The sequence below is a fragment of the Centropristis striata genome, chromosome 19, assembly GCF_030273125.1.
Source record: "Centropristis striata isolate RG_2023a ecotype Rhode Island chromosome 19, C.striata_1.0, whole genome shotgun sequence".
In the NCBI taxonomy this organism is placed as follows: Eukaryota; Metazoa; Chordata; class Actinopteri; order Perciformes; family Serranidae; genus Centropristis; species Centropristis striata.
In genome coordinates, this window is record NC_081535.1 from 28,524,322 (window position 1) to 28,545,264 (window position 20,943).

The 20,943-nt window shown below is 35.9% G+C and overlaps 2 protein-coding genes across 2 annotated transcripts in view; both read right to left on the minus strand.

Annotated features, from left to right (window-relative positions):
- The window catches only part of scai (suppressor of cancer cell invasion), a 28,997-nt gene extending 25,555 nt beyond the window's left edge, over positions 1-3,442 (minus strand). Inside the window, exons 1-2 of the mRNA XM_059358700.1 lie at positions 3,191-3,442; positions 1,649-1,773 (exon numbers count right to left, since the gene is read on the minus strand). Coding sequence (XP_059214683.1) covers positions 1,649-1,755 — 107 coding nt within the window. The 5' untranslated portion in view covers positions 1,756-1,773; positions 3,191-3,442. The remainder of the gene's footprint in view (positions 1-1,648; positions 1,774-3,190) is intronic.
- Positions 3,443-6,685: 3,243 nt separating this feature from the next.
- Positions 6,686-17,659, minus strand: ppp6c (protein phosphatase 6, catalytic subunit). Its single transcript, XM_059358210.1, has 7 exons — positions 17,497-17,659; positions 13,681-13,776; positions 11,732-11,797; positions 10,137-10,278; positions 9,958-10,037; positions 8,311-8,520; positions 6,686-7,307 (listed from the first exon to the last, which is right to left on the minus strand). The coding sequence occupies exons 1-7, from the start codon at positions 17,569-17,571 to the stop codon at positions 7,059-7,061; spliced, it is 918 nt and encodes a 305-aa protein (XP_059214193.1). The 5' UTR covers positions 17,572-17,659; the 3' UTR covers positions 6,686-7,058.
- Between the last annotated feature and the right edge of the window lie 3,284 nt (positions 17,660-20,943).

Genomic DNA, 20,943 nt, shown 5'->3' on the forward strand with positions numbered 1-20,943 from the left:
GTGAAGCCCCAACTAGTACAGGCTGCCACTGAGGCTGCAGGTGCTACCTCCACCAAGGAACTAGGTGAGCTACAGGGAGCCGCACTGTGTGAATTACAAATTTTCATGTGAGGTAGCAGGGGGTTAAGACTGCTAGGAATTTAGCAGTCTGCTCTGACTGAATTAATGCAACCAAATATAAAAACATTTTTTACTCCCATTAAAGAAACTGTCACATCATAGTAGATACCTGATCTGCTTAATTAGCTCGGTCTCAGTGCCCATATTGATGGAGTGTATCAATTCAGTGCATCCTTAATGGTTAAGTTTGTTTTTAGTTTTTGTTTAGTAAAAAGAACACAAAGTCTGGCTTCCCACATGAAGGTCGGATGCTCTACACCAGTGGTTCTCAACCTTTTTTCAGTGATGTACCCCCTGTGAAATATTTTTTCAGCCTAGTACCCCCTAGCCAGGGCAAAGAATTTGAAAAAAACAAAACTATTTCAAACATTTTAAATGTTAATAATCAATGACTAAATGTATTGCAAATATTTCTCATCACTAAAATGTAGTGATTCAAACTAATGTAGTAAAAACAGTGAGCATATAACCATTTAAAACTATAACTGCTACGCTTCAACCACGACTCCATCTTTGAGTTTTCAAGTGATTGACAGGTGATATGGGGGAGGCTCTGGGTTTTTAGGATCATGAAATTGAATAGCCTACTGAATATAAAATTCATTTTATGAACTTATATTTATACTTTCCTAAACTATTTATTAAATAATTATTTTGAAAGGATTTTTGCATGGATGCTACTTTACCCCCTGGAGTGCCTTCATGTACCCCCATGGGTACGCGTACCCCCATTTGAGAACCACTGCTCTACACAACCAACCACCACCCTGACATCCTCACCTTCACCTCAAGGCTGCTCTACTTCCTGTATGAACACTGAAAGTTGACAGTGGTCATACATCTTGCACTGCACTATTATTTAATATGAACGTAGTTCCTTGAGATACTGCAGTGAAATCTTCACATATCATGTCTTTGCACGCCATGCATTTCCTATGACAAACCACTACAGGTTAATGCTTGATAAGAAAATTAGTGGTCAACCGATACCGGGTTTTTTAAGGCCGATACAGATTATTTTGACATCAGTCTTAACCGATTCTCGACATGTGCTGCCGATTTTTTTGGGGCCAATTCTTGAAGCCGATATTGCCTTTTCTCCCTCCATTTACATGATAAAAATTACACAATGATAACAAATGTTTGTCTCAACTTAAACAAAAAAAGAAACATTTTTTAACAAAACAAACATTCTCCTGCTCGATCTTCCTTTGCTTTTTGTATGTTGTTCTAGGCCTCGAGGTGGTGGCGCCTCAGATGATCCACATATTTGATGCATTTTTCTTTTTTCCAGTATCAGCAGCTCACCAGAGAATGGCAGATGTTGCACCGAGCCTTGCCTGGTGTTGGCTCAGAGAAATGGGCTAACTGATCGGTAAATGCGCGCACGTATCGGCCGATGCTGATACAAGTAAAAAACGCAAATATCGGCCAGCCGATATATATCGGCCAGCCAATGTTTTGGTCTACCTATAAAAAGAAAATGCAGTAGAGCAGACAGGATAGAACAGAGAAAGTAAAAACTGACCTGAGCCCATTGAAGAGTTGTTTGGACTTGTCCAGGAGATAGCAGAAATCTGTGACAGTCTTCCTTTCACCTAATGGAATATCATCTTCATTCTCAGCTCCAGTCATGACACTGACCTTTTACACCTAATTACACACAAAAATAAAATGGACAAAAACTGAGGACCTACTGCATTAAAAATAATAATAGTTAGTCAAAATTGGCATCGATTTGAACTAGTGATTTTTGATTACACCAATCTAACAAGACATTACATGTACAAAGTTGATATCCAGACCATTGCCACTTAACAGACACTGGTAGGTGCAGAGATACAGAGTCTTTCTGCTGCCCTACTTAATATGAAAAGAAATAAGAAACTACGGAGGAAATGCGTCACATGGTCACCTTTTTTAGGTTGACTTGGGCTGTCCCAGATTTCACTCTCACAGTGGCTGCAACCTCCACTTTGCTGAGATGGATGTGCAATCAGGTCAAGGCAACACTCTCTCAGGTCACACTGTTCAGCTAATTCTGCGCCTTATTAAAATAACTTTCAGCAAATGAAAACTTGATTCTACCATGGTAATGACTGACTGTAGCTTCATAGCTTTGGTCTGTTTCTGCATGTGCCTTCATATTGTGGAGGGAAGTTGTGAGTGTAAGTCTGCAGGATAACCTTAGCTGCTGTACATCAAGTATAATTACCATATCTAAAGAATGCCCTACTCCTGTCCTACTTACTTATCGTGTTGTCATTAAGAAGGATCGAAACGCCTTCGTGGTGTATGTTTCTCTTATTTGATTTTTGATCTAAACTAACCAATGATGTGGAAATGCTCCATTTAGATTCTGCTGCTCTCTTTCAATTTAAGAGAAAGGACAGGACGTTTGCAGTGAATGGAGAGGAAAACTTAACGTTATAATGAGCCCTTTGCGATAAGACAAAATACATGAGAGCTCTCACTGAGAGATGATGGAGGGAAAGCATGTCACCACAAAGATGCATGAAAATCACCAAAAACCGCTGGTCCACTATTGTCTATATTTAATACCGCCAGCTAACTCAGCTGCACTGTAAACTAACTGACAGCAATGAACTCTGTTAACCTTAACCGGACGTTAATACACAGGCCGTAAGCTATAACCTAACAACTATTGTGTCTAATGTTAGAAGAAGAAGATTACTTTATTAATCCCACAATGGGGAAATTCAACCTCTGCATTTAACCCATCCTTTTTTTTTTACACACAAGTGAACACACCATGCAAGGAGCAGTGGGCAGCACATTACTGCGCCCAGGGAGCTGTGCAGGGGGGTTAGGTGCCTTGCTCAAGGGCACTTCAGTCCTAGACCTGTCAGTACCGGGATTCGAACCGGCGACCCTCCAGTTGCAAGCCCGATTCCTAACCTCTAGGCCACGGACTGCCCCTTAGTAGCTGTTCATCGTCGCCAACATCGGCAGAATTAAGTGAGGACACCACAACACAATACACACGTAATGTACGGATAACAAAGACAATATGTGAGAGTTAAGACGGACAGGTCACACAGTGCCTTACCTCGGCAGCCGGCTAACTGATGAACGGAGGACCTCAGTGATGCTTCTCACAAATCACAGCAAAAGCCACGACGAGCTCCGTGGGTGACTCGCGCCTTTCTTGGCATCTCACTGTGTCTCACTGACAGTGGACCTGTGTCCGACGAGCCGTGGTCCCACGAGCGTTACTGTGACGGCTGTCTGTGGACGCCTAGATGCTCCTGTGTGTGAAAGGATGTAGTCCAGTGACAGGTCAGGAGAAGGAGGAGGAGGAGGAGGAGGAGGAGGACAGGGACAGCCGCTGGCTCCTCTCCACTATCACTGGCTAGCTACTTCCGGGTCAACCTTTTCAAAATAAAGACTCCCTCCCGCTACCAATGGCAGAGGCGTTACAATATATGGTTACAATGTGTCAAACATGGGGAGATTGAATTTATATTTCAACAGTAAAGCAGCCAAACAGAACCAAAATTAATTTGGCTTTTACCAGAACCATTTTTAGAGATTTTTCTGCTCATGCATCTTAGTGTTATAACATCCTCTCTTTTATTTATTAGTCTATATATATTAGTCTATATATATATAGTTTTAAAAAATAAAATAAAAGCTAGATAAAAAAGATAAAACAATAAATAAATAATTAAGTAGAGCATGATAATATATATATATATATACATGTTATAATAATTGTTATAATAATTGTATTAATAATTATTATTAATTGTTATAATATTGTTATAATAATTGTATTGCCTTTACGGTCAATTTACACTGGGTTTTTATGTGTTATTGTCTAACTTTAACACATTGCTGAAGTTATTTGTCTCTTCTAACAGAGATATATGTTAAAAAATGTGTATATATATATATATATATATATACACACACACATATATTATCATGCCCCTTCTTCTTAATTATTTATTTATTGTTTTATCTTTTTTATCTAGCTTTTATTTTATTTTATTATTTTATTGTTATTAATATTTACTTTTATTTTATCTTATCTTACTTTATTTTTTTTAAATCTAATTAATTTCTAACCTGCCTCCAGTGTTTCCTCACTGCTCCATGTTGAGATGGAGCTTCCTCAGTTTGTGCTTTGTTTTTAATGGGATGGGTGGGATGTGAGGGTCAGGGATAGAGGGTTGGGGTGGGCGTTTGCTTATTTCTATGTTTTGTTATTTTTATTATTAATTTCTCCTTTTTTATGTAAAGCACTTTGTGTTGCATCTCTCTTGTATGAAAAGTGATATACAAATAAAGACTGATTGATTGATTGATTGATTGAAATTTTACATTTAAACCTCAACATCTATACTGCCCTACAAAGCCTAACTGCAGTAACTACATTTTTGGCCACTCCCCCCAACTCTATAAAGCCCAGCCCTCCAGGCCTGAGATTCCCTCTGATTTCCCTCCAAACACCAGTCAGAACGAAGACAATGGATGTGAGTGAATCTTGAGTTATTTGGACTGTTTTACCTTATGATGCTTAATCTAGTTGGTTGATATGGCATGTATTGTTTGAAAGTAATTGTAGTGGTGTTCTCGTTATGCTAGATTCCTGAGTTTATCCCTGTTTTTCAGTAAATGAAAACCATTGTGGATGCATTAATAAAGTGCATAAAGGAGTAACCTGATTTATTAGTAACATTATTGTTTGATATTATCAGATAAGTTATATTCTCTTTTGTATCTCATTGTATGGCAGAAATCCAATAATCCATGTACCAATCATCTAGAGCAGGGGTCACCAACTACATTTGTCGGAAGGCCAGAATTTTACTGGACAGTCACGTTGGGGGCCGGACCCTAAAATAAAATTAAATAAAAAACAAATTTTGGCATAACATTATTATTTAATGTTTATTTATTGTTCATATTTTTTCATGTCATTACAAAACTGAAGACATTTTTAGCCTTTATGAGTCACGTTTCATTTGATGTGCAATCATTATTTGTGACCTGTTCTGTTCTGATACCATGCTATTTTAAGTTATGCCGGTTGGTTTTCCTTTTTTTTTCTGTACTGAGAAGTCTAGTCTGAAGCTTGTTGTTGAGACTTTGAAATAAAAACCAACCATGTTACGTAATGGCATGAGGAAAAGTTACGTTACAAAAACCCGAACAAAAACAAGTACTGTGTGAAACAATAATGTACTTTTTGTACAATGTAATTATGTACTCCATGTACATAAATGAAACTTAATGAAAATGTTGTTTTTTTTGGGACTCATACAACTGTGTGTAGATGTTTTAAACCTACCTATATGTATACTGTACTGTATACAGAATCATCCAATAGTTTTTGCTCACATTTTACAATGGTTAGGACTACATTATTACTATATGATTGAGGTTCAAGTAATAAGTTCCACAAGACTTGATGAATGTTTTATTGACATTTTAAAATGGGATTAAGTCACATCTGTATTTCTGTATAAAGTTAATGTTAAAAGAAACCGAAATGACAAAAAGTCAAATGGAAACCGCTCTCTGCTAAGTACAACCCTATGTAAAACGTCAATAAAAACAATGCATCAAATTCACAAATTAAAAGTATATGAACAGAAGTTTGAATATTAAATATATTGTCTTGGAACAGTTTTCACAGTCACAAAGGATAAGCAAATAATTGCATTCTATTTATTTACGTTTTAGACAAAATCAACTACTGAGCTGTGCTATTTAAGAAAATGCACTTGAGCTTTTGGTCGTCTTAAAATTCAAATATTGCCTATTGAAAGCCCCAGTTCAGGCAACAACTCCTCACACTATAATAAAAAGTACCTGCAGGAAGATAGCATAATCTTTAAAAAAAGGATCTTAAAATGATGCTTAACCCTTTATCAGGCGAAGAACTATATTTGGTAACTTCAGGTAATATTTCAAGAAAAAAGTTGCAAATTTACTAGATTAAAGTGGCAAATCTACAAGAATAAAAGTTGCGGATTTAAAAGATTTAAAGTGGGAAAAAAAGCAACTTTTTTCTCCAAGATTCACCATTTTAAATCTCATAAATCTACGATTTTTTTTTCTTGTAGATTTGCCACTTTAATCTCGTAAAGTATGTAATATCCTCCAATATTCTCTAGGGTTGGAATTTGCAAGTATTTCAATGAGTGTCCTATTAAGGGTTAAAGTGGTGAATCTGGGAGAAAAAAGTTGCTTTTTCCCCCACTTTTTTCTCATAAATCTGCTACTTTTTTTTCTAGTAAATTTGCAACTTTTTTTTCTAGTAAATTTGCAACTTTTTTCTCGAAATATTACCTGAAGTTACCAAATATAGTTCTTGGCCTGATAAAGGGTTAACAATGAAATGAACAGTTAAGGCAGCATGCTGTAGGGTATGCTCAGCAGCTGTTTATACAGTGGGTCTGAGGTGTCAATTAGGACATTTTTATGGCCAACTATAGGATTATTTCCCAATTCGAGTAAATTGTAATCCTAAGAGAAGATAACTAGTCCAGTCTTTCAAAAGGCAACTATGACATCAAACCGCCACAATGAGAAATAAAATAGATATCACTTTATTTGAACATGTATTATTGGCATTTAACACCGGTTTACATGTTTTGTTTGCTTCAGTGTGATAGACAACATCAAAGTGAAAGCATTTAACAATTTCTTACCATTAAAAGTATAAAGAAATGTAAAAGGTATCGATATCTCGTTGGGGGTAGAGGAGCACGTCTTTTTTCTTTTACGACAGAACAAAGTGAGCGTGGTGCAGCCTTGTAGCCTTGGAAGAAACCCTTTGCTACTTAAGATGCTGCAGACCTGAAAGGGATGTTATTTCCATGAATTTCTTAAAATTAAAATATCTAAAAAAGGTTTGAGATTTGAGATCTCCAGAAAGATGTAGAGGAGAAAGAACTGGTTTGTCATTAGAGGAAGTAGGGGGTGGTTGTTCGGGGAGGTATGACGCGCTCCGAGTCGGGAACGGCGCGGAACAGCTTGGGCTCTCGTCTGTTCACGTCCTTGAAGACCATGATGGAAGCGATGTTGCCGCAGCGGTAGCAGTAGTTGGGCGCCGACCAGACAGTCACCAGCTTCTCGTCAAACATGAACTTGTAGCCTTCGTGAACCAGCTGATGTGCGCGGCAGATGAGCTTCAGATTGTTGATGTGCACGAACTATAACAAAATATAAGCATTACTTTCAATCAGCTGGACTTAGGAGTGTTTAAAGTTTCCACTGATTAGTAGTGATGTGCCAGTGAAGCCTCATGAACCATTTTCATTATTTTCTGAGCCCACTAGATGGTGCTATTGGTTTAAAGAAAAAAGCTGAAGCTATGGTAATAGTGTGCTTTCAGCCAGTGGCGGTTCTAGACCAATTTTACTGTGGGGGCCAAGGAGGGGCCAGTGTTTAATCAGAGGGGCACATTAGCATGCAAAAATGGCAAAGATGATATTTAAGCATTCAAAATCTTTGAATGTCTTGAAAAAGACACAAAATGACCAAAAAAAAGACACAAAATGACCAAAAAAAGACACAAAATGACCAAAAAAAGACACAAAATGACCAAAAAAGACACAAAATGAGAAGACAGAATAACAAAAAAACCCCACAGAAGACATAAAAATTACAAAAAAAGACACCAAATGACCAAAAAAAGACACAAAATAACTAAAACAGACACATAAATGACACCAATGACAAAAAAAGACACAAAATAACTTAAAAAGACACAACAACAGACACAAAATTACCAATAATAGACACAAAAAAGACACAAAATTACTTACAAAGACATGAAAAGGATTCAAAAATTGACAAAATAGCCCTATAGGACTCCATAGAGTTAAACTATTATACAATGTACACATTCTGGGTTTCTTTTGTGTACAATGAGATATTGTTTGAACAAAAAAAAAGGTTAGATTTGTTCCATTGTTCATCGTTATAAATTGATCATTTTATTATTAATTTGACACAGGGGCCACAGCAGGGGCCAAAGGCTTCTTCACAGGGGCAGTGGCCCCTATAGGCCCCTGTGTAGAACCGCCACTGCTTTCAGCTCTTTGTTGAACAGAGAGCTCCATCTAGTGGACTCAGAAAATAATGAAAATGGTTCATGAAGCTTCACTGGCACATCACTACTGATTAGTTTATAATGTTGAAAACGCAACCAACCTCATTAGTAACCTTGGAGCCAAACAGCCAGCCTGCACCTCTTGGACTTATAGCCCAGGTGTCCACGTCCTCTGGATCCGACCACACAAGATCACAGAAGGCCCCCTTGTGAGGAATCTCCTGGTTGCGTTCGATGGTGCGGATCTGGTCCAACGTCTTGATGTCAGGTGAGAGACCACCATGGACGCACAGGACCTGCTCATCGATCAACTGGGAGAAGAGATTAAAATCTGTCATTTGAAAATCAGGCAGTTCTGAAAATATCACAGTAAATATTTCCCAAGTCATAATCTTGATCTGGTTTGATACGGTCTGTAAAAAACAAAAGTCCACAACAGTAAAATTCCAAAGTGGAGGTGTTTAAGAGTTATTTTAAGACCTGCAAAATTTAGAGCAGTGAGAAAGGTGACAACACCTAAATCAGTTAGTTGGGGCAAGGGGCATTTTCCACAGCAGAAATTTTCTTTTTTGTTAGTCTTATATGCAAATGAAGCCTTTTTTAGAGTTCTGACATGAGAATACAACAATAAAAAAAACTTCTTGTTTTGATAAATGCATGTTTTATTGGATTTAGATTTTTTTTAAATTCAAAATGTCTAACAACAGGATGACCTGGCACTTATACCAGTACGTAAGTACAGTAAGTAAGTAAAGTACCAAAAGTAAAATATGTAATATATTTAATTGCATTCTGCTCAATTACTTAGTAACAAATACGGCTTCATTGTACAAGAATACTACTTTATTGATTGATTAATTGTATTTGTATCATTAATTTGAATTAGCAAAGTAATTAGTTACTAAAGCTGTCGATTTATATAGTGGAATAAAAAGTACAATATTGGCATACTTAAACACAGTAACGTTACTTCTAGTCTACTACAATGACCCACCTAGCTGTGATATCCTCTATTATGTTAAGATATTTGGCACAGGCCATGAGGCCTCGAAATATTACCCCCTTGTGACTAAAAATTCCAATAGCGAGGGCTCTACTTTGAAGATACCAATAAAAGAACTGGAAACATCAGAGTTTACCAATACTATCTTAGCAAAAGAGCTCCTTAATAATTCTCTTCAGCTTTGCTTCCATGTGCAAGCATCAGAACATCAAACATCGTCCTATTAAAAGGTAGAATTGCCCAAATGCCATTGGGCTGCTGGTTTTTCAACATCATGATAGAGAATGCAATCATCATTTTGACGATATGCATACTGTCACCAAGCTCTTACTATAGCCGTTACTAATTTAGCCCTGGGGCCCATTTAAAACGGGGTTTTGGTACCTGACAAATTAGTGCAGACGTGTGTTTAATTATGATTGATATGCTATGTTTTAATTCTCTGGGGGGTGATTTTGATATTGTACTGAAATAAACTGCACCCAGGGTGCTCCTGGAAAGTAGGAAAACACATACACTTGCATTAATCATGAAGTACTCTCAGTAAAGGAAGTTGCAAGCACATAACACTTAATTGGTTGATTGTGCAAAACCACTAGTGTGGTGTGCAAGATCCCTGAATTATTGCTGTGAGATAATTGATCCAAGTTGTGATGAAAATTAACATGTCATATATTACTATATTAAAAAAAGCACAACAGGTGAATGTCACAATGTAACCAATGTGAAAGAACCATCAACTTACAGCAGCAACAGTCAGCATGTCAAACACTTTTGTGCAATACCGCCAGGCATTTGCGTTTCCATACTTTGTTTGGCACTCATCTGAAAGTAAGCAGAGCAAACATAGCAACATAGTTAGATAAAATTGTGAAACAGAAAACATTAACATTAAAACAGTAACAACGAAGCACGTGTACCTACCATAAAAGCCGTACACTTGTGTTATTTGTCTGCTTTCATGGTTTCCACGAAGAAGAGTGATCCGATCTGGCCACTTTGCTTTTAAAGCTAGCAGATGTGTAAATGTCTCCAAGCTATAATATCCTCTGTCTACAAAATCTCCCTACGACAGAAGAAAAAAATCACACAATCAGTGAACAGAAAACATTATAAAAGGCTCCATGGATTCCTTCCTCAGTTGACTCCAGCATACAGTGCATCCTCATGCAAGGCAACATGGAGCATACTCAAAACTTTTTAATGCCAGTGTGCATCCTTGATTCATCAGCCAGGGTGAGATAGTGATTTGCAAAAATGTGATTTGCAAAAAAAACAAAGTTGGCTGTGGTGATTGGATGGAAAATATGGAGGTACACAGGTAAAATATATGTAGCTCATTTATGCAAACAGCTACTTGATATTAAAGAAGGATGACAAGGAGGACATTTTTGGGACAAACAAATCAATAGATTTTGATATAAAAATAATACAACTATAATGTATAACTATAAGAACTATAACTATAATTCATATTTTTTTGCCACACAATTTGGTTCAGATATCTACGGTGCCTATAGGATGAATGCCAATATCTTTGGTGATCCCCTGACTTTTCATCTAGCACCACTACAAGCTTGACATTTGTGGCTTTGAGTGATATTCCTAAACACAGGTTTGCCATACTTTTGTAATTATACATTTCAAGTACTTTTTCATGCCAAATGTCTCATTAAATGAAAATGCCTTTGACCATTACCGACTATTTTGTAAAGGAATCAGTATTTTAAACCTGGCAGCTGTATCTGTTACAAAACTGATGATTTAGATTTTTGCTATGCTTATTCTGCTGGCATATAACAAACAAGGTTGTTGTTTTGGTGTGTTTGTTAAAAACAGACCAAAAGTTTGTTGGCAGATTTGCTCGGCTAGTAAACACAGCCATCTGTTCTCCTGCCGGCCAATTAGTTTGCTCTTGCTCCATCAAGTTAAAGTTTTAGTTTGTTCAGTACGTTAGTTATTCAGGCATTTATTCATAAACCAAAGACCTTCCCACCTGCCTCAGCTGTACATTGCATTTACAGCAATTACACAATGTGAGCATGCTAAAACACTAAACTAAGATGTTGAAACGTGGTAAACACTACACCTGCTCAACATTAGCATGTCTTTTCCCTGTTGGAGGGTGTTTTTTTGGACTTTCCTTACCTGAATTGAGTGTCTAAGAAAAGAGGGTGTCGTATGCTGTAATGACTTGAAAGCCCCTTAAGGCAAATTTGTGATATTTGGCTATATAAATAAAATTGACTACCATTTTGCAGGTGTGATTTGCAATAAATATGTGTAGACAATGCAAGACAATGATGTATGATACATCATAACATCCATATAAATGAGGAAAATAAGCCCCGGCATTGTTCAAAAGGCAACACATTTATTAATTACTTGTTGCATGAGTGCATTCATTCTTAAAATCACTCTGACTCTTTAAAAACAAGACATGACAATTAGCCTCCGCATTATTGTGGTATAGTCAATTCTGTTGTAACTTATGTAAATCAGAAAAAGTGCTCACTTACCATGAAAATGTAATTTGTGTCTGGTACTTGGCCTCCAGTTCTGAAGAGCTCGCAAAGATCATAAAACTAGAGGGAAAAATTAAAGAGAACAATCAATTTGGATAGATGTTTTATTCCATTAAAAGTTTGGGAAGACAATTTGCCAGTAACATATTAACATAAGACTGTTTTTTAGTTTCAAAACAATATTTTGTGAAAGGCATCGCAATTTGTCTTTTCCCCTCTCCAACCCTAATATGTTCAGATTGTGCATGCGACTTATGATGTACAACATTTTCTTGAGTAAGAGCAAAATTGAAGAATTCCCTGGACCAAATGTAACTCAATAGACACAAAAGCCAACTCACATTATGTGCTGTGAAATATTAGGAGTAATGATGAAAAAGCAATTTCCTTAAAACTCAAAAACTCAAGAAAATGTTCAACTATGTTCAATGTGCAATTACGAATCCATCCAATAATTTAAATGTTAATGATCAGGTGAAAGCTGAAATCATAAAAAAAAAAGAGAGATCAATATGCACACACACACAGCTTAATTATATAAGAGATTTTTCACAAGTCTGCACAATGACCTTTCATTATAAATCCAACTTTTAGTTCAGGTGACAACCAAAAACAGAAGCACAGTCACTCAGTGATGAAGCACATGGCTGTGCTGTAGGCCTGCTGTGTTTAGTCTAATTATTTTAATGCACCATGGAGTTCCCAACCCACCGGCCACCTCTAAGCTACAAATTTCACAATCTCATTGCTTTGTGCAAAAAGAAATACAGTTAAGGAGAAAAATAAAACATTCACGTATGAGGCCCATTGGTTTGAGCAGCCACTAATTCAATATGCATGCAATTTTCAACTTAACCCTTGTTTACTCCTTAACAAAAGTATACAGCCATGGTCCTCATGGGTCAAAAAGGACCCCATGACTCATGACTGGTTTTAGGACATGTAGGAAAAATGATTACCAACTTTTTTTTTTCACCTTTTAAGGCAACTATTACCAAATAATTGTAATAATTTCATTATTATTGGTAAATTTTTAGGCCTAATTTCAAGAGAAAAAAAAGTAATAAAACCTGATTTAAAAAAAGATAGTTATAGTGAAATAATAATTTCTTGATGGGAATGCACAGAGTAGGTTTTGTCAACTTTTAGTGAAACGTATGTTTTGAAAGCATTTTTCATTTCTGGATGTCAGCAAAAATAAAAAAGTATAACACCCATCCTCCTCAGGGGTCAAAAAGGACCCCATGACATCAGACTGGTTTTAGGACATGTAGAAAAAAAATTATTAAACTTTTTTTTCATCTTTTAAGGCAACTCATGACCAAAAAAATTGACATATAATTTTCATATTTTTTTCATTATTATTGGTCAATTATGGGGCAATTTTAGTCAAATATACAAAATTGGGCCTCATACCAACAGAAAAAAAGGTAACAAAACCTGAATATTTTTTCCAAAAGTAATAGTGGAAAAAAATTGCACTGAGTAGGTTATGTCAACTTTTAGTGAAACTTATGTTTTGAAAACATTGTTCATTTTTAGATGACAGCAAAAAAAGTAAAAAAAAAAAAAAAAAATCACACCTGTGGTCCTCAGGGGTCAAAAAGGACCCCATGACATAAAAATGTATAAAACACGTAAAAATGTTTGAAGAAATTAAATTTACATTATCTATAAAGGATGCAGAGGGGCACATATGCTGAAAATTTCAAGCAATTCTATGAAAGTTAAGCTATATTAATTTTATGTTGAAAATTATTTGGGGTCAAAAAGGAGGCCGAGAGTACAGGAGGGTTAAGCACAATACTGGAATCGATCTACCAGTAAATGCAGTGCTCAGGCTGCATTTACTGGTAATCATATTTGAGGGACAAATTAAATCTGGGAACAAGTGAGATTAAATTAACAGTCTTGAAGAGGTTTGAACAAGAAATCAGACCTACCTGACCATGAATATCTCCACAAACAGTTACTGGTGTTGAGACTGGCTGAACATTTGATTCTTCCAGCAGTAAATCACAAACATAATCACACAATCTCTGAAAAAGAGTAAAATGTGACAATGGTTAATAATCACAGTGAGACTGTTACATTTCATCTCAGACAATTATTCTATAACAAAATATTTTGTATTTTTTATGTAAGAGAACAGGTTTCATAAAAGACTATCAAGTATGAGTTTAGAAAAACCTGCCAGCCTTAAGTCATAATTTAACAAAGATAATTTACTTATACAGTACATGTAGAGGGCTGAAGTGATCTCAAAATTAGTCCCACACAGTGAAAAAAGTCAAAACAAGGAAGCAAGCCAAAAACAGAATACATTGCAAACTAGTTTGCACATAGCTATGTGCTTTACTTCCTATTAAAGAATACTGCAAACAGTATGAAACCACTGAATAGATGCCGCAGTTGGTTTTGTTCTTTACTATACTGCCCTACAAAGTCTAACTGCAGTAACTACATTTTTGGTCGAAATTGAGCTATAACTAAAAATGAACCCCTTGATGTCTGTTTAATCTTGTGACAAAGTTTTAGATTTCAATTTTGCTTTATTTCAGAGAAATAATCATAAACGTTGCAGTAACTGCAGTTTGCATTGAGACATTGTAACCTTGTATTTCTTCATTGTGTTGAATAGTGAAGACAAGAATAATAAAAATTATAAGTTTATTTGATAGAGAAATGATCTAGATAGTGATGAAATAAAAAAGTGAGATAAATTAAGTTATTAAGCTATTAAGACTAAAATATAACATTACTTTCATCATATTAAGTCTATAATACACAAATATTTGAAAGAGTTGTTAATCACTTTTAAATACACTTATAACAAAATAATATTATATTACTGAAAACAAAATATAAAAGCTGAAAGAAGACAACAATATTTTAGTTACTGAACTCTGTTTGTGCATTACTATTAGAAAAATTTACAGCAAAACCAGAGTGCAGTAAGTACATGTTTTGGGGTCAAAGGTTAAATAAATTGTCATGATTTTTGATAGTTATTGCGTATTTAGGCTTTGCAGGGCAGGATTGTATAGTCTGGCAGTGCCAGATGACAGGAGTACGACAGGACTACCACTCGTTTGTTTGTGTCTTGTCTTCCTCTGTGATGGCTCTATCAATTCAACACATTTGTGCTGCTGAGAATAGGTGTTGTTAAATAAATATTGGATGCTTTGAAAGTGGTTGCTTACTTATTTTGTTGTGAGAATTGAGGACACTTCCTTCCTCATCTTTTTTTCTATCTTTTTGTACAGTGTCCTTGAGTGCCAAGAAAGGCGCCTTCCAAATAAAATGTATTAATATTAATTATTTTCTATGTAGTGGGTCAATTTTTCCAGATTATACTGATGCTGATGTGTTTTGTTTTCATAACATCATATGTGAGTGAGTGGCTTGACAAGAGGACTTAGTGGTGCATTTGTAGTTCTATGAGCGTTTGCACATCTGTACATGACAATGCACTTGATGACAGTTAGTTATTGATGTATTGAGTATATTAACTGTATATTACTATAATTTATTCTATATTTTGCCAGATAATGGTGATTCTGGGGTCGTGGTGATGGGGCCCTTGAATATTGTTGCCAGTGGTGGAATGTAACTAAGTACATTTACTCAAGTACTGTACTTAAGTACAATGTTGAGATATTTGTACTTTACTTGAGTATTTCCATTTTATGTTACTTTATACTTCTACTTCACTACATTTTGAGGCAAATATTGTACTTTTTACTCCACTATATTTAGCTGAGAGCTTTAGTTACTTTTCAGTTCAAGATTTAACATAAAAACATAATTAATATGAAATGTTTGCTAACATGTTAACATGTTTTAAATTGAACATCATAAGAGTATATTAAGTTGTTAAAATGAGCCCTACCTTGAGAAAATTAAAGCGGTCCGTACATAAATGCATCAAAAATAATAACCCAACAATATATTTTTAGAATATATGAAAAAAATCTGCGTGGGTCTATTCTGCATAACGAGTACTTTTACTTTTGATACTTTAAGTACATTTTGATGCTGATACTTCTGTACTTTTACTTCAGTAAGTTTTGAATGCAGGACTTTTACTTGTAGTGGAGTAATTTCACAGTGTTGTATCAGTACTTTTACTTAAGTAAGGGATCTGAATACTTTTTCCACCACTGATTGTTGCCCAGGGTACAGCAAAGTGTTAATCTGGCCCTGACGATAACAGATCCTAGTCTCAACAATCAACAGTCACGTTAAGTTACTGCTACCCTGACAAAGTCCTCTAATAAGCCTTAAATGTTAACGGCACCAATATAAAAGCTCCATAGATTTGAAAGTAAGTAGCAAAATTTGCTCCTGGATTAAGTATATATGGTGGGTAAGAGTGATCTACTGATTTTTTTTTTTATTTTTATTTTTTTATTATAACTTTGTTTCACAAACATCAAAAATATACAATTCATTACAAAAGAATTTCACATGTATAATCTACGCCGGGGGGAAGGGCTTACAATAATATATTTAATAGTTCACAAATATCAACTGTTTTGATAGCTTTTTGGTTATTGGACAATTTAATAGAGGCGATGTACTGCCTGAGCTCATGGTGAAAGGCAACAAAAGATAGTTTTCTTCTAGCAAATTTGCATTTATGAATATGAAATTTCGCCATCAGTATGATCAGGTTTATAATAAATATTTCGTTGAGTTTTTCTTTATTTTTGTCAAAGAGCCCAAATAGTACATCCCTCCAAAACAACTTAAAATCTTTATAAACATTTCTTGCAATAAAGTTACAAATCTCAATCCAAAGACCTTGGACAAAGGGGCAGTACCAAAATAAATGAGTGACAGTTTCAGTATTTTCAGAACAGAAAGTGCATTTCACATCAATGTCTATTTTGAATCCAGTGGCGGTTCTACACAGGGGCCTACAGGGGCCACTGCCCCTGTGAAGAAGCCTTTGGCCCCTGCTGTGGCCCCTGTGTCAAAATTATTCAAGCAATATCTCATTGTACACAAAAGGAACCCAGAATGTTACATTGTATAATAGTTTAACTCTATGGAGTCTTATAGGGCTATTTTGTCCATTTTTGAATCCTTTTCATGCCTTTATGTGTCTTTGTAAGTCATTTTGTGTCTTTTTTGGTCATTTTGTGTCTTTTTTTGTTATTTTTATGTCTTTTTCAAGACATTCAAATATTTCGAGTGCTTGAATATCATCTTTGCCATTTTTTCATGTGCTAATGTGCCCCTCTGATTAAACACTGGCCCCTCCTTGGCCCCCACAGTAAAATTGGTCTAGAACCGCCACTGTTTGAATCTACTAACAATGTGTTGATTGGAAGGATAAAATTTATGAATTATTTTAAAAGAAATTTCTCTCACTTTATTGGTTATCAAATAACGGTTGGGTGATCTACTGATCCAGACTGCTGATGTAACTTTATGACGGCAGTGAACGGGTTGTGCTACCGTGCTACCAACGTATAGCAGGTTTAGCTAGCAGCTAGCATTTAGTATTAACAGCTAACGTCCTCTTTGACTTTCCTACACAGATGTCCATCAGCGTTTGTTAGCGGTCGATCCATGTAGCTGGTGACACTGGTAAAGTGATCATAAAACATAACAACAATCATTGCTACCACCGACTAACTGTGTTGTTAGCTGTCGGCTCTGGTGAACAAACACCGTCGAGTCACTCCATCTGCTTCCACTTGTGTTAATAAACCTTATAGCCTGCGTTTATTCCAGCCTCTTAAACTCACCTTTAGATCATTCTCCGGCAGGTATTTGCAATGTCTCGCTATCTCAACGTACTTATCAAGGTCCAGGGGCGCCATTATCGAAACTCGATAACAAGAATATTGCTAAAGTAGCCGAGCAGCTAGCTACTTCCTTTTCTTCTTCCTCTTCACCGCTCCTTCATTTTCAACTTTAATCGCTGCTGTCAAGCTCACCTAAATGAGGTGGTCACATCCTTCAGAACCTTCAAAATAAAAACCGGTACCAACGAAACAGGCTTATGGTAATTAAAAAAACCCAAATTAAATCAGGCATGCTTTCAAAATTAATATGAAATGTGGTTTTCTTTAACTGTTGATTTGGGAAACATTTTAAGAAAATCCCTGTAGATATGTTTAAACCTTTACTTCGTAGATCCCATTAAAGTGACAGTATTTCCGGCCTAATTGACGCTGTGCTATATTGCCATTGCTGTGCAGGGCAACAGCGCCCCCTGCTGACATACGGAGCAATTATATAAATAATATGTATACAGTCTATAGGACCATTGTCTTTTCCACAAGAACAGCTTAGACAAGCGCCTGGAACTATACAACGATGCGCCTATTTTGTTCATATATTTAATTCGTTTTTTTTTTAAGGAATAAGAAACATTTGGGATAGATGAGTGTACAGCAAGGTTAGAATAGTTTGGGATTTTTCATTAGTTTTAGTTTAAATTTCATTGGCAATTTTTGTTTTCAAATTCAGTTAGTTTTAATTAGTTTTAGAGAGAGTTTGCTAGTTTTAATTGTTTGTTTTTTTCAGTTAATTATCGTTAAAAAAAAAACTCGTTTTTATCTTTATTTCAGTTAACGAAAATGTTTTTTAAATGATTGTGTTCGTTATTTTGTTTATTTTCGTTAACTATAATAACTTTGGTGTACAGTAATTGCAAAATTACTTAACTGGATGGAAACAGGAAAATGTATATGCATATAAATCCATGTATCTTCCGTTCAATCCACATCCATTTGTAAATCAAAACACGAAAAAACAAGTTTGATTTCATGTTGTATTTTTATTATTATTTTTTTTTTAAGTAAAAAAAAAAAGGCAAAATATTCCTGTAAAATATGAAATGATTGTAATTTTTCATTTTCATTTTCCATGTTTCCCTTAACACAAAAAGATGGGAAATGAGACAAACAGAAAATGAAAAAAGGGCATTTTGTCACATCTCCCCGCCCTGCTCCGGAAGGAATCGATGCAACTAAAATGTAGAGATTTATTGACAACCGAGGCACATACAATCGATTATGGCATCACTTGAGCCGTTCGCTGATTATTATTGATCTGTTCCCAAACGGAATGACATATGCAGACATGTCTGCCCATCTGGTCGAGATGTGTGTGCAGCAATGCTCGAGCATGACTGTTGGGCGATTTTTCTGTATTTTTTACCCACGGGGGGCGACCACCTCCATGGTTGAAAATATGTTGCTAAAGTGCCCTCAAGAGAGAAAACGAGAGGAAGTGCCCGTTACACGTTCAAAAAATGATTGGGTGTCCTCTAGGGCAGCTATTCTCAACCTTGGGGTCGGGACCCCAGTTGGGGTCGCGAGATGATTTCTGGGGGTCGCCAAATCATTTTGGAAGTCAGCTCTGTCTCCACTGTGTTAAAGTGTTCATGTGTTTTAGTCTGTTTGGTCATTTAATGTCTTTTTTTTGGGTCATTTTGTGTGTGTTTTTTTGTCATTTTGTGTGTTATTTGATCATTTTGTGTCTTTTTTGTGTCTTTTTTTTACCATTTTGTGGTCAATTTGTGTCTTTTTTGGTCATTTTGTGTCGTTTTTTTAGTCATTTTGTGTCTTTTTGGTAATTTTGTTTCTTTTTTGATCATTTTGTGGTCAATTTGTGTCTTTTTTGGTCATGTTGTTTCCTTTTTCTGGTCATTTTGTGTCTTTTTTGGTCATGTTGTTTCCTTTTTCTGGTCATTTTGTGTCTTTTTTGGGTGATCTGAACTGTGTGTGTGAGATTCTGTTCAGTGAGCGGGGGTCGCGGACAACATGCATGTTAAATTGGGGGTCGTGACTCAAAAAGGTTGAGAACTACTGCTCTAGGGTACCCCTTCATATAATAAATTATGATGATGTGCCCTCTAGAGCAAGAATATGGAAAACCGAAAAAGCATGTTGTGGTTAGCGAATGAGGTGCAGACGTTCCTCTCTTTGGTTGCTGACGAACGGGGAATGCAAAAGAGGCGTTGCTTTGTTTTTGGCGTCATTATGACGAATGTGAGGTTTTTGCTCTCATTTAGCTCTCAAAGTGCATAAGATTGATGCATTTTACTTGTAAATGTACAAATTTTCCCCCATGTAGGACCCCCCTACATGGTTTGGTTTGATGGTTTTAATTGTCAATACCATATCATTAATGATTTTGATCTGGATCTCCTTTTAACTTAATGCTAATCGTAATCATGGATGAGGACTATTTCCTCATACATGATGCATCATAGCTTTCTGCACACTGGTGGGGCTCCATATTGTGCAGAATGTGCCCTTTTTATTTTTTTTGCCCCCGCCCGTCAAACAGTCTGAGTCCGCCACTGGCAGTGCCCGTAGGAAGTATGTATTCATATAGTGGGAGATTAAGTAGATTTTTCAATTATGTCCAAATGAGGTTGTGTGTGAAAGTGGGATGTACAATGAGGTGTAATACTCTTGCGTAGTATTAATATACAAAGTATATTACAGATCAAACACAGACAATACAGTACAAGACTTTGCCCGTTTTTTGTTGATATCTTTCAAAATCCTTTGAATTTAAAGGGATAAAGTCTTCATTTTTAAGCTTAATTTTATCAAAGGCATTTGTACACAAATAAAATGGTAGTAAACCAGTCTGAACCCCACATTATTTAAAAATAAACAGTTCAGAAAAGACTTAAGATATTAGTTGCTTTTCTTTTCTTTATTTTCCGTATAACTGTAAACTCAGTAAAGTCATTGAACCATCCATGGAACTTTTTCATACTAGTTTTTATAGTGTGGGCCAGCAGGTGGTGATACAGAGCTGTATGTCAGAATACCTCACATGTCTCCCTCTTGGTCTCTGATAAATAATCACGGTGCAGCAGGTGAGTACAGAGTGTGCTCTCTCTGTTAAAAGTACAATTAAACCCACACTAGTTACACACTTAACTGAGAAAACCGTCTCAAAGTGCACTTTTAACAGCATTTAAATAAAAAGTGGCACAAAGTTGGTGGTTGGTGCAATATTGGTCCGAACAAAACCTGGAAAAGTGGTATAAAACTGGCTATTCTATTACCTTCAGAAGTGCTTTTTTTAAAGGCACAATCATACTACTTGTATATTTTTTGTGCTTTATTTTGTACTTTTACTTGTTCGATGTCTAGTGCTGTCCATGGTGCTGATCATGTAATCGTTACAAAGTCACTTTGTTCTGTGTGACTTTGTTTTGCATC

Bases quoted from the DNA above. Each gene is read 5' to 3' on its own strand.
- ppp6c (XM_059358210.1), bottom strand. From the start codon at position 17,571: ATGGCGCCCCTGGACCTTGATAAGTACGTTGAGATAGCGAGACATTGC. The intron at 10,038-10,136 runs GTAGGTACACGT...GCTTACTTTCAG, and splicing joins ACAAGTGTACGGCTTTTATG to ATGAGTGCCAAACAAAGTAT. The intron at 7,308-8,310 runs GTTGGTTGCGTT...ATTTTGTTATAG, and splicing joins GCTCCAAGGTTACTAATGAG to TTCGTGCACATCAACAATCT.